The sequence below is a fragment of the Hypanus sabinus genome, chromosome 5, assembly GCF_030144855.1.
Source record: "Hypanus sabinus isolate sHypSab1 chromosome 5, sHypSab1.hap1, whole genome shotgun sequence".
Taxonomy (NCBI): domain Eukaryota; kingdom Metazoa; phylum Chordata; class Chondrichthyes; order Myliobatiformes; family Dasyatidae; genus Hypanus; species Hypanus sabinus.
Window position 1 is genome coordinate 82,085,636 of NC_082710.1, and position 16,936 is coordinate 82,102,571.

At 44.9% G+C, this 16,936-nt stretch overlaps 1 protein-coding gene across 1 annotated transcript in view; it reads left to right on the top strand.

Moving 5' to 3' along the window:
* LOC132394271 (contactin-associated protein-like 5) overlaps nucleotides 1-16,936 on the top strand; it is a 977,958-nt gene that overhangs the window by 38,338 nt on the left and 922,684 nt on the right. Inside the window, exons 2-3 of the mRNA XM_059970196.1 lie at nucleotides 11,206-11,409; nucleotides 15,732-15,916. Coding sequence (XP_059826179.1) covers nucleotides 11,206-11,409; nucleotides 15,732-15,916 — 389 coding nt within the window. The remainder of the gene's footprint in view (nucleotides 1-11,205; nucleotides 11,410-15,731; nucleotides 15,917-16,936) is intronic.

Below are 16,936 nucleotides of genomic sequence, written 5' to 3' on the forward strand. Positions count from 1 at the left end.
TGCCTGACACCGGCATGAGCTTTGTTTGGAGAGAGATGAAGAGAAAAGATGCTAGAGTGAACTGGTCATAGGATTCGATCTGTTGGGGACCATGATTCGATGGAGCAAGGTACCGGAGTCTGTGAGGATCAGTGAATATGACTCTTGAAGATTTGAACTCAACCTGTGCCATTTTGACTGTTTAGTTATAATGGTCCCTTTTCGTTTTTTTTTACTAACTCTTTAGTTAAGTTAATAGTCATAAATATACTTACATTAATTGTATGCAGTGTGCTGTCTGTTATTTCCTACCATAGAGCAATTGACACAAACCAGTACTTGGGTGTGAGTGAAGTCCCAATTTCACGGATTTGGCGGGACCGGAGTGTGTATATGCTAGACACACACGGCTGGAGAATGGTGGATTTCTTGGCGCTGAATTAGGAGACAGCCAGCGAAGGCTAACGAGCCATTTCTGAGACACCTGGGAAGAACGGGGGTTCACCTAGTTACATCTCTTGTTGCAGGGCCTTCGCCGAACTCCCGCCTTCCATTCCCCTTCTTGCATAAACTGTCTCTTTTTTCCTGTTATCTTTAACAGCCCATTTTGTTCCATGTTAGTCAGGATCTGGGTTACCACATTCCATTGCGGCATCTGCCTGTTTAGATTGGTCCACTTAAAGGCATAGGTGACCTTGGGTCAGAGGTAGTTCAGGAAGGCTTGTACAGCCACAGGGGCATTTTGCTGGTCCAGGGGTATTCCCATATTTGAGTCCCAGGTGTCTTTGAATTGAGCTATGAAGTCAGTGACAGTCTCTCCTTTCTTTTGAAAGCACCGGGTAACTTCCCAAAGTCTCCATGTTGTCAGGCTGCAGCAAAAATAGGGCTTTAATTTTGTGCACCCATGTTACCATAGCCAGTCAAGCATCCTTGCCGACTTTACCGGTCGCCAGTCCTCCTCAGAAGAAGCATTGATGAGCCGGAAGTTGGCCTCCACCCAACCCATGAAGTTTCATATATGATAGGGAGGGACGCCCATAAATCGCCAGGCAGTGGGTTAAATATTTGACCAATCTGAGTAAGCCAATTATGAAACGCTACACGTTTTCCTAATGGATCAGGGGCATCAGTGGTCATATGGCGTACCTCAGCCAGTCCAGAGTTTTAAGATAGGGATGTCACCCACTATTATCCAGGAGAATTGAGAGGTGCCTCCCCTTGTGGTGCTGTTGGACAACCCTCCTCCCCGCCTGGTGGAAACGCAATCTTCCATGGACAGAGATTCCGACCCGCCTCTGTCCCCATCAGTAAGCTCAGGAAAAATCTGGCACAGGGGCAGGGTTTCGGTCTGGAGAGCCGCCAGCACTGCCACAGCCTGGGCTAACTGCCCGTTCTAGGGACTTCGTTGCAATCCCACTGCTACCTCAATAAAATTTTCATATAAATCACTGGAAATGTACCAGAGTACCTGCTAACCTGTTTTCACCCAAACCTCATTGGAGGGGTCACCCAACAATTGCTTTGTTCTCTTGTATTTTGCAGTTTCTTCTCCGTGTTCTCATTCATTGGGGACTTCGTAACCGGATTGGCCGGGCGTCGTTCATGTGGATGCTCCTTGTTCTTATCTGATCGGGTTGGCTTGACCAGGGATTTACCTGCCCAGTTTCCCATTTATCATATACTTTTATTTGTACTTATTAGTATTTTCTGCCCTATTTTTTGTACTAACTGCATGTTGTAATCAGCTGATTACCATATACCAATACCCGGGTTCTGTTAAATTTCACAGAAGTCTTTTAGTCTATAGGTCTGATTGCCCTCCCACAGTTTCCATCTTGTTCCTACCAGAACTCAGGAGCTGGTCACTGGCCAGTCAGGGACCACCTTCCTCACACCTCACCCGGGTCCTGGTCTTGTTTCTCCTCATTCAGGGAAGTCTTACAGGTAGGAACTCAAATCCCACCCAAGGAGCCAATTGCTCTGTCAAGGCTCATTTGGCCCCTGAATATAGGGATGCCATCCTTGTCACCAGATTCCTTTTGCAAACAAGACTCAGACCCAGGTATTCTTTAGGAGACTGTATTTACGTGTCATGGGGAGCCGTCCCTCTGGAGAGCAACAACTCTGTTTACAATCAGTACGCACATCCACTTTTGATTCTAATGGGTATGGTTTGTTCAACATTTCTATATTTGGTATTGTTCTAAGTAAGCTATAGGGAAAAACAATTAAGTCATGTATCCTTGTGGTGTGTACAGCGTAGGCTGGAGGGCTGTATTGGGACCACAGCAATTTACGATTTATGTCAATGATTTAGATGAGGGCATTGAAAACTATATCAGCAAGTTTGCTGATGATACTAAACTGGGTGGCAGTGTGACATGCGAAGAGGACGTTAGGAGAATACAGGGAGACTTGGATAGGCTGAGTGAGTGGGCAGATACTTGGCAGATGTCATTCAATGTGAATAAATGTGAAGTTATCCACTTTGGAAGCAGGAACAAGAGGGCAGAGTATTGTCTGAACGGTGTAGAGTTAGGTAAGGGAGAAATGCAAAGAGACCTAGGAGTCCTAGTTCACCAGTCAATGAAGGTGAATGAGCAAGTGCAACAGGCAGTGAAGAGGGCAAATGGAATGTTGGCCTTTGTTACAAGGGGAATTGAATACAAGAGCAAGGATGTCCTTTTGCATTTGTACAGGGCCCTGGTGAGACCACACCTGGAATATTGTGTACAGTTTTGGTCTCCAGGTCTAAGGAAGGACATTCTGGCAGTTGAGGAAGTGCAGCGTAGATTCACTAGGTTGATTCCTGGGATGGCAGGGCTGTCTTACGCAGAGAGATTGGAGAGATTGGGCTTGTACACACTGGAATTGAGGAGATTGAGAGGGGATCTGATTGAAACGTTTAAGATAATTAAAGGATTTGATAGGATTGAGGCAGGAAATATGTTCCAGATGTTGGGAGAGTCCAGTACCAGAGGGCATGGATTGAGAATAAGAGGTCAGTTATTTAAAACAGAGTTGAGGAAGAGCTTCTTCTCCCAGAGAGTTGTGCAGGTGTGGAATGCACTACCTCGGATGACGATGGAGGCCAATTCTCTGGATGCTTTCAAGAAGGAGCTGGATAGATATCTGATGGATAGGGGAATCAAGGGATATGGGGACAAGGCAGGGACTGGGTATTGATAGTGAATGATCAGCCATGATCTCAGAATGGCAGTGCAGACTGGAGGGGCTGAATGGTCTACTTCTGCACCTATTGTCTATTGTCTATTATATTGTCTTGTATTTACAGCAGTAGGCTAAAGGGCAACATCTTGATTCTCTGCTGATCCAGACATTAAGCAATACAGACATGCAATGCTATAGTCTTGCAATGGTCCATGCCCGACCCAGTTGGACTAAATCCTCCACATGGTGTTCAAGGGTTCAATGTCCATTTAGGGTTTGGATGGCAGAGGAGAAGAAGCTGTTCCTGAATCACTGGGTGTGTGCCTTCAGGCTTCTGTACCTCCTACCTGATGGTAACAGTGAGAAAAGGGCATGTTCTGGGTGCTGGAGGTCCTTAATAATGAATGTTACCTTTCTGTAGCACTGCTCGAATCCTGCCGACTATGCCAAAACTGTTGTAGCAGAGTTGTCCGTGGTGTGCACGCATGCGCAGAGGAGGGCAAAGAGCTTGGCCTCCTGCGCTGTCGTACCATGCGGAAGGGGGTAAGCCTCTAGCACATTCCGGTAGGAGGTGACAGCGTATCCGGCCAATAGTACTCCGTCAGCCGGGCGGCTAGAGGATCCGTCAGTGAACAGGACCAGCTCAGCATCCTGTAGGGGTTTATCGCTTAGATCTGGACGAGGAGATGCATTGGCCTGAACTTCCAATATACAGTCATGGGAAGATGTCTCCAAGGAGGAGGCTGAAGTTTCCTCAGAGGCTGACAGGAAAAAGGCGGAGCGACGGAAAGTCAGATTGGGGCGTGACAACAAGATGACTTCATAGCCTGTTCGCCGTGCAGCTGAGAAATTTTGGGTGGCGCTGGAATTAAGGAGTAGGAGTACGGCATGGTGTGTAATGACAGTGCATGGATGATCCATAATGATCGTAGAAGCCTTCTCTACCAGTTCAGCGGTGGCCGCCACAGCCCGTAAACAAGATGGCATCCCTTGGACCATAGGTGGCAGTAGGATGGAGTAATAAGCTACTGGGCGCTGATCGGAGCCGTGCTCCTGAGTCAATACAGCCATCCCCAAACTGTCCTTTTCATTCACATAAAGGCGGAACGGCCTGTCGTACCGTGGTAAACCCAGCGCGGGTGCAGTCGAGATGGCATGCTTGAGATGCTCAAAGGCGGCTCATCGCTCAGGAGTGTCAATGGCTGTCTCGGGAGTGTCCGTCTTGGCGGCTTCACGCAGGGTAGCATCATGTAACCTGTACTCCAGTATCCACTGACCATGTCTAAGAAGGCGAGGACCTCTCAGCGCGTCTTCAGGAAACTCATGCCAAGAATGGCAGCTATCCGGTACTTGCCCAGTTGCTGACATCCTTCGCTCAGGTCATACCCCAGGTACTGCACTCGAGTCTGGCAGAGCTGCAGTTTCTGTCTTGAGACTCGATGGCCGCAATGCGCCAAGTGTTTCAGAACTGTGTTGGAGTCAGACATAGAAACGTCACTGTCCGGGGATGTGATTAAAAGATCATTGGCGTACTGGAGGAGGACCGATCGGATAGGAGGACATTCTTCCAGATCACGGTGAACAACGGCAGCATAAACGTCAGGACTTTCGGTGTACCCCTGAGGTAAGCGGGTCCAGGTATACTGTTCATGGCCGTAAGTGAAGACAAAGAGGTACTGGCTATCTTCATGTACGGGTATCGAGAAGAATGCCGAACACAGATTGCTTACCGTAAAGAACCGAGCATCGGCGGGTGGAGAGGTAAGGAACTGGTTAACATCGGGTACAATGGGCGAAATGGGTACCACGATATCATTTACGGCTCGTAAATCCTGGACAAATCTCTGCTCACTGGGCCGATTGGGTTTCAGAATGTGAAGCATCGGTGTATTGCAGGGGCTCTGGGTCTTCTTAAGCACCCCTTGTTCCAATAGGGACTTGATGACGGGCACCATGCCTTGTTGGGCGGCTGCGGAAAGGGGATATTGTCGAACACAAGGAAGGTGTACTCCATCACGTAGTCACACCTGATGTGGTCGGGCTGAGATCGCCCATCCCACATGGGTCTTGTGCTGGGCCCAGAGAGAGCTGGGCACCTCCTGCAGCAACAGCGGATCCTGCTCTAGGGATCTTCTGGGGGTTGCTGTCTCTGGAAGGTAGTTGGGGTACAGGTTGTGTTAAAGCAGATGTGTCCCCCTTTTCCTTCCCTCGACACCCGCACGGTCACCTCCTCTAACATCGTTGCGACATGACAGGTTTCAAAAGGCTCGGATTCAAGCTCCCCCACCTGGCTCACCAGCTGGGCCATGCACTTTGCCTCATATGGTGGTTTGACGGCGAGCGTCACATGTGGTATAGATTCCTGGGATAAGTCTTCCTGACGCCTGGAAAGGTGAGCCCGTACCCCAAGGTCCTCCAGTCCAAAACACACATGAGAGTCCAGAACCAAGGTGTCTGATTCGCTTAATCATCCGTGCACAGGAGCCGGGTAATCTGCTTGGTCCACTAGGTTGGAGTGTGATCATGGGTGCCTCATTCCCTTCAGAAGAGGCTCTAATTTGAGTGGCCTGCCACGTCTCCCTCCCGGGGCACCCCTAGTCCCGTGCCGGGCTAGGGCTGAAAGGCTGCGAGAAAGTAAAGGCACAGGGGCCGGGATTATGTGCCGCTGGAGCATTAGCAGGGATTTCGAGCACCTTACAATCACGGGCCCAATGACCCTTCCTGCCGCACCTTCGGCATACATCGTTGGAGTGCTCCCGCTGAACCCTAAAACTTGGGTGTCCCTTTGTTCTGTGATCGGGATTACGGTGGGGTCGGTCCCGATGCATCGGTTTCATTCTGGGAGCAGGGAAAAGGCCTGCCCTCTCCATATTGACCAGGGTTGTTATTACGTCGGTCCATGGTTTATTCTGCCAGTCTAGTACTTTCAGTTTATAGGTTTGGGCATATCCGGATTCCAAACAATTAAGCAGGGTTTGTACTGCTAACTGATGGTTAGCATTCAGGGGAATCCCTGCCCATTCATCCCCAGTCTCTCTAAAACGGGCAATGAACTCGGGTACCGATACCCCTCTTTTTTGTAGACACCTAGTGACCTCGGAGAAGTCCCCATGTTGCTGAGCACTCTGCATTACCGCTTCTCTCCCTCTACCCCGTAGCCAGGTATCCCTACTCTCGTTTCCGTCCTGGGTGTCATCGGTTCTCCATATTCCTCCCTCACCCAGGGGGATGGCAAACCAATCTCTCACGGTAGCCCACAATGTTCCATAGGCAGCTTGTAAAAGCAGTCTTACATCAGCAGGCAGAGGGTCGTAAATAATACAGGTCTGTTCAAGCCAATTTAGGAAAGCAGCGGGTTTCTTAAGGTGGTTTGGGGCATTAGAAATCATGTCCCGTGCTTCGCCTGGGGTCCAAGGATGTAGAATCGGTGCAGTTCCGACCATTATGCAGGGAAATTTAGAGGCAGTAGAGGAACTGACCTCGAATTGATCGCTCTGTACATTGACCCGGGGGCCTTGCTCTACTGGGAACAATTTGTGTCCGGAATGGAGAGTCATTCCCGATCCCCTAGCTCCCCCCGTACTGTCTGCCTGAGCCACTTCCCCTTGCCCTTCCTGTTGTTGTCCACCTTCTGCATACGGATTTTGTCGAAGGGCTAACGCATATTCAATAGATTCTCGCCAAGGGTCCCCATGGGACGCACTGGATCTCTCCAATTGGGGGAATGCACCCATGATTAGATTTGGTGAGGAGGCAGTCAATTGTTTTATGGGACCTATGGATAACATCGGGGGTCCCAATTTTTTTCGCCGTAATGGGCAGATTATATTTTTTCCAATTCTTTTCCATACGGGAAAACAGCTCAAGACGTATGGTAAATCCCAATTGGGGTCATCATTTCCCGCCTTAACATCATTTCAATATGCTTCAATAACATGGGGTTTAAGAGTCCCATTATAATGTCACTCTCCTTCATCCAAACATTGATCCCGATACCACCTGTATAGATTGGGACAAAAGGGGGTCACATAACTACCTACCTGAGTCTCACGGTAAACCTTATCCGCTGGTGATCCAGGTCTCAGATAGGGCTCATTAGTTAAGCCCCCCGACAGTTTTGGATCACTATCTCCTACCTTTATCGAAGTCTTTGATTTGTGTCCCCTTTTGTTCCTTTGACTGGGAGCGTCTTTCTCTGACACTCTACCAGAGCTGTTCTTCTGTCCCATGGTAACTGCAAATCAATCTTATACAAATTCTATACACTTAAGACTGACAGACACAGACAGACAAACAGAGCACTCACCTAAGGTTCCGCTTCGACCAGAGCCCAAGTCAAATTTAATTAAACTTGTGTCTTCTTGTGCGGCCCCCGGCCGTACTCACCCAGACTCCCCTGGGGCTGGAGCCCAGGACAGGGGGAATTTTTTACCTCCCCTGCAGACTCTAATCTGCTTACTTCGTCCGAATCCAGTGGTTGGGATCCTGCCGACTACACCAAAACTGTTGTAGCAGAGTTTAACACTTTACTTGAAATAAAAGAGACAGAGACTGTCTGGGCTCAGTTCGCAGTGAGAACCTTTATTGTCGTGATGATCACGGAGAGCCAACCCTCACAATGGAGAGGCTGACTCTGACCAGACGCATATGCGAGTTGACCTTTTATACAGAGAGATAGATAGCTTGTCATACAGAGAGGTGATTATATCTTATGCTATGTCTAGTCTGCGGTTGTAGCTGGAACAGGCTGCACTTAGCCTTGAAGCAGAAGCTCCAGGCTGTGGTTGATAACTAGTCTAAATATGTTGCAGTTCCCATAAGAACATTGCTTTGCAGAAGTGAGGTGTTAACAGACTTGACAGTAAGTCAAGTGCTACAAAGGGCTTTTAGCAGACATCAAAGAGGAGCGGCAAATGCAGAATTTTCACCAGAACAGTGCCTTTAGGCTTCTGTACCTCCTACCTGATGGTAACAGTGAGAAAAGGGCATGTTCTGGGTGCTGGAGGTCCTTGATAATGGATGTTACCTTTCTGTAGCACTGCTCTTCAAGGAGCAGGTCTGAAATACTAGGGAGGCAGTATCCAAGATGGAGCTGTCTAATTTTATAACTTTTTGTAGCTTCTTTTGGTTTTGTGCAGTAGCCCCCCCATACCAGACAGTGAGGCAGCCTGTCAGAATGCTCTCCACAGTACATCTAGAGAAGTTTCCAGGTGTTTTCAGCCACAAACCAAAGCTCTTCAAAGTCCTTATGAAATATAGCCACTATCTTGCCTTCTTTTTAGCTGCATTGATATGTTGGGACCAGGTGAGATCCTCAGAAATCTTGAGACCCAGGAACTTGAAATTGCTCACTCTCTCCATTTCTGACCCCTCTATGAAGATTGGTTTGTGTTTCCTTGTCTTGGCCTTCCTGAGGTCCACAATCAACTTCTTTCTCTTATTGAGTGCAAGGTTGTTGCTGCAACACCACTCAGCTCGCTGGTATATGTCACTCATGTTAGCCTTCTCATTTCCATCTGAGATTCTACCAACAATGGCTATATCATCAGCAAATTTATAGATGGCACTTGAGCTGTACCTAGCCACACAGTCATGGGTATAGAGGGACTAGAGCAGCGGCCTAAGCACACACCTCTGAGGTGTGCCAGTGTTGATCATCAGTGAGGAAGAGATGTTATCACCAATCTGCACAGATTGTGGTCTTCTGGTTAGGAAGTCGAGGATCCACTTGCAGAGGGAGGTACAGAGGCCCAGGTTCTGTAGCTTATTGATCAGATTTGTGGGAATGATGATATTAAATGCTGAGCTACAGTCAATGAACAGCATCCTAACACAGGTGTTTGTATTGTCCTGGTGATCTAAGGCCGTGTAAAAAGCCATTGAGATTGCGTATGCCATAGACCTGTTGTGATGATAGGCAAATTGCAGTGGGTCAGTGTCCTTGCGGGGACTCAGCGGGGTTTGTCTATAAGTGCAGGGTGCTTAGATTCGGGGTACCGAAGCAGTTTTGAGGGCTTCATTGCCTCATTAGACAGCCTCCCGGCCCCAGCTCCAGCCTCTGCCCACCCGATGCCAGACGCCCTGGGGAGGTGCAGCTGGTCATGGGTGGGGTGAGAGGACAAGGTCAGGGCCAATGGTTCCCGTACCGGGGCCGGGGTGGTTGTGGTCCGGAGAGAGCGACTGACCAAGCGAGGAGAGAGACAGGCCTGTGCCCGCCCCCCACCCCCCTGCAGAATCTATTGGCTGACAAAAGTTTGTTTCAGTAGATCGTAGCAAAGTAGCTGCTCTGCTACTTACGAAACTGTGAGCCTGAATTAGATTATCTGTGAATATTTTAGCACTGGGTTCCCCACGAACATTCGGTGTGCTAAACAGGTTCAGAGGCAGTGCCCATCTGTCCGCGCTCCAGGCCAGTAGCAACTGCACTTCTCGCCGGCCGCACATGGGTCTCATTGTGTTTAGGCAACTGATGACCTTGCGTGCTTTCAAGTTCAACAGTTGCCATGACAGGGAATGAGGAAAGGTGCAGCTGACTCATATCGTTTCCTCGTGGCTCGGTGGTTGGGGACCACTGAATTACACTGTGAGGTGAAGGGGAGCTATACGCATGTGCACTGGGCAGAAAGAACGGAACTAAAACCCCGCAACATGGAAACAACCTCTCAACAGTATTTGTGTATTTATTTTTCTTTTTTTTTCGGGATCTACTGGGAAAGTCTCAGAGATCGACCAGTCGATCACTATCACTATCTTACATCATGTGCCTCTTTTATTGGATATTCTACCCTAAGTTGAAGTGGTAAATTCCTGGATTCTATCAATAGAGTCGCTGAATTTTGAGGCAGTATGCAAATCACTTTGGTTAATATACTGTGTGCTCAGATGGACAGACCAGGGATATTTTCTAGAAATGTCTTCAGTTTGACATCAAAGCACCACATAGTGACTTCCTGAAATGAGAGGTGGGCAACTGTGGTGTTTCTTGTAATGACATTAATGCTTTCTTAGATTTGTAAACTGTTTTTATATTATAAGTAGAGTTAAGTTCACACTTATTTGTGAGTGAAACTAGCCCAAATGAGGATTTTTGAATCACTATATGCAAGACCTCATTAATCATTGCCATGGTAGCATAGCAGTAGCACAATGTAATTATACCTCAGGGCATCGGATTTTGAAGTTCAGTCCTGGCACCCTCTTTAAGGAGTTTGTAAATCCTCTCTGTGGAGTGCATGAATTTTCTCTGGATCCTCTAATTTCTTCCCATACTGGTTAGTAGGTAAATTGGTCATTGTAAGTTGTGTAGTAATTAGGCCGGGGTTCAATTGGAGGTTTCTGGCAGCACAACTTAAAGGGTCAAAAGGACCTAATCCTCACTCTATCTCTTAAGCTTAAAGGTTTTCATTTGGGTTTCTGCAGCACTTCTGAAGTCCACTGACACCACTTGTATTATAAATTTGACCCTTCTATTTCACCTTTATCTGGAAGTATAGAGGAGGGAGAGTGAAAATCAGACTGAGTGGTGCCATAATTACAATCTCTCACTCAACAGCAGCAAAACCAAACAGCTGATCATTGACTACAGGCGAAAGCAGCCAAAGACCTATGAGCCAGTCCTCATGATAGGAATGGAGGTGGAGAAAGTTGGTGGCTTTAAATTCCTTGGTTTTAACTTATCTAAGGATCTGTCCTGGAACCAGCACATAAGTGTAATGACAAAGAAGGCACAACTTTGTTAGAAGTTTACACAGATTTGGCATGCTATCAAAACCTTTGACAAATTTCTGTAGATGCGCAGTGGAGCGTATCATAACTGGTTGCATAATGAGTTGGTATGGAAACACCAAGGCCCAGTAATGGGAAATACTATAGAAAGAGTTGGGTAGACCATCACAGGAAAAGCCCCCCACACCATTGATTAGGTTTACTTACCATCCAACATCAAAGACCCCCACCATCCAGACCATGCCTTCTTCCCACTGCCAGCACTGGGCAGGAGGGATCAACACAAAGGTGGAAATTTCACATTGATATTTTTTTCCCCTCTATCTATAGAATCTGATGTCGCCGACTTTGATGGAAGAAGCACACTGCTTTATAGGTTTAACCAGAAGAGCATGAGCACAATCAAAGACATTGTCTCTTTGACATTCAAAACAATGCAGAGTGATGGAGTAATGTTGCATGGAGAGGGGCAGCGGGGAGATTACATCACTCTGGAGCTGAAGAAAGGCAAACTCTTACTACACATCAATTTGGGTAAGTATTGAAACAGAAAACTTAACCACTGTGCTGTTCCAGATAATTAAGCTAGGCAACATAAGTTAGGCAATAGGAAAGGGTGAACATTGAAGAGAACCTTAATGAACACCATCTGAATGGGAAAGACAGCCTCTGTTGAATTGCTCCAAATTAGATGGAAAAAAGTGGAACCACTCAAAAGTCAGGGCAGTGAGATTGGCATCAGGAGAAGAGAGCACGATGACAAGTGATATAAAGGAGGAAGGCACTGAGAATATACGTGATGAAGATTATTTTAAAAATATATTTGATAAATTTTAGTGCTTTTGTAAACCATAATCAGAGACAATAAATCTATTTTATTTGTTTATTTTTTTCTTCTTTTAAGAGATCGTCACTATCACGGTCATCATACCTTGACCCCTCTTACTTACCATTGCAGAGCGTGCCCTGTTGAAGTATTTCAGGTGTTCTGTGGAAGTGTTCTCAGGATGGGTTTTGGAGAATTATTTATAAATACTAAGGGATATAGAGCAGAATAGACTGTTTGGGCCCTATGAGCTGCATCACACAACAATCCCCAACAACCCTGATTTAACCCTAACCTAGTGTTTCCCAACCTTTTTCAGCCTAAAGCACCTCCATACTTGTCAATGCCCCTCTTAGCCACAATATTGTTTCCAAAAACCTGTAGTGTAAAAATGTCTACCATATGTTAACATGAGAACATTGATTCTGCTTTAAATTTTTATTTGTCTTTAAACCTAGCTTACACAGTACCCATGCGCTGTACAGCAGCTTCGATATCAATGTGATCCGTCAGCTTGATGGTTTTTAGCAAGAGTTGAAATATCTGGTTCAAGTTGTGACAGTGAAAGCTTTAGGTCCCCACACGTAACAATGTCCAAATGGTTTCTGTTTTTTGTGAGTATGTGGCTCACTGCACTGAAGTCTCTTTCAACAAGGTAGGAGGATGGAAATGCAATGAAGAGCAGTTTGGCTCTTCTCCAAAGACCAGGAAACTTTGTATGACACTGCAGCCGCATACCACAAAAGCTGGTACTTTAGAAAAACATTTTTGATGCTTTTTCATTCTGAATTTCAATAATTTCTTCTTGTAAGCTCTCTTCCTGTTCTTTCCCCTCGCAAAGAAATGGATTAATTACCCAGCCTGAAATTTCGAGATTGTTCAAGTACATGAATCAATTCTGAAAAATCCTTCTTCAGTGACTGCAGGTAAAGCAGTGCTCTTGCAAATCATTGTCTGTGAAAGAGAATGTCATGTAGGGAAACAGTGAAAAAATTCTCTTCCCAATGTCTTCACTCACCTCATCAATACGATGAGCTACAGAGTTTTTGGTTAGAGGAATTGATTGTAAAATACTGGTATCCATTTTGGGAACAGTGGTGAGCACTTCTGATATAGCAGGCATTATTAATCTTTCACAATTGTATAAGAGTTTTCCCACTTTGCTATCAGCTTGTAAATGTTATAAGAAGCAATGAGACCACTAACAAGGTCATTATTAGCTTTCTTGGCAAATGACTTCAGTGTGCAATGCTTTTCAAAAGCTCGTTTCAACTTCTGGAACTAAGTAATACCATAAGTAACCTTTTCAGGGTGTCTGTTATTCCATTCTTGATTTCATGGCTTCATTAGACAGTACAGTATTAGAAATAAGACACATGGGGTGTTGCTGATCTGACGGAAACAGAATAAAACCATACTCCAGGTATGTAGCATTGCACTCACACATTTTTTGTAGTTTCTGTTTCTTAGCAGGATTAGAATTCAAGGCTTACCTTCAGCCTTGTAGAGATCACAACATAGGTATTTATCCACCATTAATGGGGCTAAATTAAAATAAAAACATTAACACAAACTGGGAATACTTATCAAATGTTTACGACTGCAGTGAGTTGACACAGATGAAATGATGTTAGTGCACGCAAAGGAATGGCAAGGCAAAGATAAGATGATCGCAACAGCGAGAATTACTTTGACAAGGATTCAGTTTGGGATTTGAATCTTAGATGTGATAGAGCTCGTGTTCAGCAAGATACCTTTAGAACGAGTTAGCAAGATTGACCAATCATGTAAGGGCTCAACCCCAAAGATGGTACTTAACCGCATATATGAAGCTAAGATCACTTTGCACATCTCAAGAGGAATCTTTGGGGTCAGCAGGTTGTCTCTATTTCACCATTTGTTTCCAGGCAGTGCAATATCATTGCGCGACCTGTTTTCCATAGATCTGCAGAGAAAGTTACCAATTGTTATCTTGCATGAACTTGTTCCATGCTGCAAGTCAAGGGGAGCTGTTGGGTACCCTGGTTGCTAATTTATGGATCACCAATAATGTCCATTGATTGGTAAGGATGGATGAGATTGCCGAGTTTCAGATGAGTTGTGAAGATGAGTGCTCACCACCTGCAGAGCTATGGTTCTTCCCGTGTTCCAGTACCTCATCCTTTGTTTTGGAAGTGCCTGCTCTACTCATGCCTCAAGTTAGGGTGCCATTTACCGCCATGCCTAAGAATCTTCAATCCCTCCCCCCCCCCGAAGACTTCTTTTCCCCCTAACACCCCCTGAAGACACATGACCACCCTCCTTGGGGGGTTAGTGCTCCCCCCCGTTAAGAATCATGTCTGAACAAATCACGGGACAATTTGCAAATGTCCAGAAACTCTACATGGTATGTCTTTGGACCATGGGTGGAAACCAGAGTACTTGGGGAAAACAGACACATTCTAGTACAGAGACCCATCACAGAGACGCTAGGATTAAATTCCAAACACTGATGCTTCAGGCTGTAATTTGCTACTGCAGCACCTTGTTAAATGGGTAATGATGAGGGAACAGGGATTTATTTCAAAATCAGTATGGTGTGTGACTTGGAGAAGAACGTTGTAGATGATGGGGGACCAAGGATCCTTTCTGATGGTGGAGATTATGTTTAAGGGGGCTGCTGTCAGTATATCATAGATGAATAAATGTGTTATGTCATCTAGATAGTGATGAGCTCAGTTGTAGAATGTTTTTTGTGAAGTAAGTAACAACTTGGGAAAGTGGATTATGGGGAGAGTAGACTTGATAAGTGAAAATATGTTTAGCAATCTTAAGCAGGTGATGGGGAGGTTTTTATCAAACTCTGAAGGAACAAGGGTGGAATTGTTTGGAGGAGGACATAATATCAAAGGCCAATGGAAGGCAAACATTTAGGATCATAGCACTGGAAGCTTGGCTGGATTTTTGGCATTTTGGTGGGAATGGATTGAATGCAGAAATAGTTAACAATCAACTCTGTATTTAGAAAAATCTTGGAGAAAATAGGTTCCGAATAAAATAAATGGAACTTTGTATGAATTATGAAGTGAGTTATTTCAGAAGAAGGATGAGAAGAGACAATTTTGACTTAATGGTAAAATTGCAAAGTGGTTTTAGGACTGACTCTAGAGACTTCCCTGTTCCAAGTTTTTTCAATACATAGTGTCGGTAGATAAAACTAACCTTTTTAAAAGACAACAAGATAGTTGACTATGATTATTGAAAATTCATGCATATAAGCAAGGTTGATATATTAAAAAATGTGGATAGGCTTTAATGAATTGTGTTTCACCCTGTGCTAGGTAGCAAAGATTAGTGGAAGATACCAAGACATTTACTAGAACGGTAACAATAATGAGAAACTTGAGAATTGAGGACTGAGCAGAGAAAGGGTTATTTTCAGGGCAGAAAAGATTCTTGAGGATTTGATGATTTGTGAAAGGTTTTGATGATGCAAATGAGGGGACTGTTTGCCCTGGGAATACCTTTTATAGCCAGAGGACAGAGTTAAGATAAACTGCAAAAAAGAAGCTGTTGAGAGATAAGCAGAGTTGTTTTTTCATGCATTAGTGATCGTGATCAGGAATACTTTGTCTCTAAAAATGGAATAAGTATTATCAATAATAAATGCAAAAACAAATAGAATCCAACCAGGGAAATATATCAGAAGTCTTTGGGGAAAGAGTGGATCAATAGGACTAAATGAAATGCTCCTTCAAAGGTCTGTACAGTCAGAATGATCAGGTTGACATCTCATTGTTTTTCAACACCTGTTGATTTAATGAATAGATTCTGTTTTCTTTGTCAGATTCAATGTTTCAGGTGAATAGCCTATCATTTGAATTTTTTTAAAGACAGATGTTGGCTACTGATTTCACAGTTTCAGCTTACATTTTTATAGTTCGGCTGGATTTCAATTTCTGAGAGTCTGGCTTCAAAAATTCCTTTCAAAAGAATGCTTGGTTGTTTCATTAAGGCAGTTTAACTGCAAAGTGAACTGTGTCTATTTCAGGAGAGACAAAGTTACATTCCATCAGTGGTCACACCTCGGTCACACTGGGCAGCTTGTTGGACGACCAGCACTGGCACTCCATTACAATCGAACGGTACAACAAGCAGGTGAACTTCACTGTGGATAAACACACACAGCACTTCCGAACCAAAGGAGAGTTTGATTACCTGGATATTGATTATGAGGTGAGACTTGTGAAGGATAAGACAAATCAACATTAAAAAGAAATCATTCAAGATCTATTCTGTATTGTAGACAAGACTAGAGCTAGGGACAATCAAGAAACAACTTTATTCACCATACACATTTACATTATATACATAAATACTAGCAGGTATTTAAAATGTGTACTGGTTTAAATGTTGGCAGTGCAGTGAAGTGGGTGATAGATAGACAGAGGGTGGGGGATGTGGAACAAACTTTTAAGATGGTGTAGTTTTTGCTTTATTAGCCCTATAGTGGTTTCCAGGTGGGAGCTTTTAGTAAAAGCATTTTTGCAGGTTGGGTAGTGTCCGCTTCTTTGTCCTGGAAAAATGATTATAAGATCGTAACCCTAACCTCCCTCTGATGCTCCTCCCCCCTTTTTATTTCTTCCATGGCCTCTGACCTCTCCTATCAGATTCCCCTTTCTGTAACCCAAAATCTCTTTCACCAATCAACTTCCTAACTACACACTCGCACCCCCCGCCACCCCACCTCCTGGTTTCACCCATCACCTTGTGTTTCTTCCTCCCCTCCCCCTACCTCCTTACTCTGACTCCTCATTTTTTCCCAGTCCTGTTGAGGGTCTTGGTTCCGAAAAGCCGACCTTACTCTTTTCCATAGACGCTGCCCGACCTGCTGAGTTCATCCAGCATTTTGTGTGTGTTGCTTCAATTTTCAGCATCTGCAAATTTTCTCTTGTTTGTGGCAGAAGCACTCAATACATGCATGCTATGCAACCAATAAGATACAAGGTGATCCATCTCATTCATATTTAATACCTCCCTTTGTTCTCAGTCACAGATGCAGGAGTCTCTCCTTAGATACCCTAATGACTTTATCACTTTGTCAAATAAGATTATTGTAACTGACTCTGATACATATGACATGCTTACACTTCCAGCAATCCAAATGTCAGTGAAGATTGTTGCATTTACAAAAGTTATGTGGAAAATGTAGGATTATTTATTCCACACTATAGCCAATCAAAATTGTTACCATGG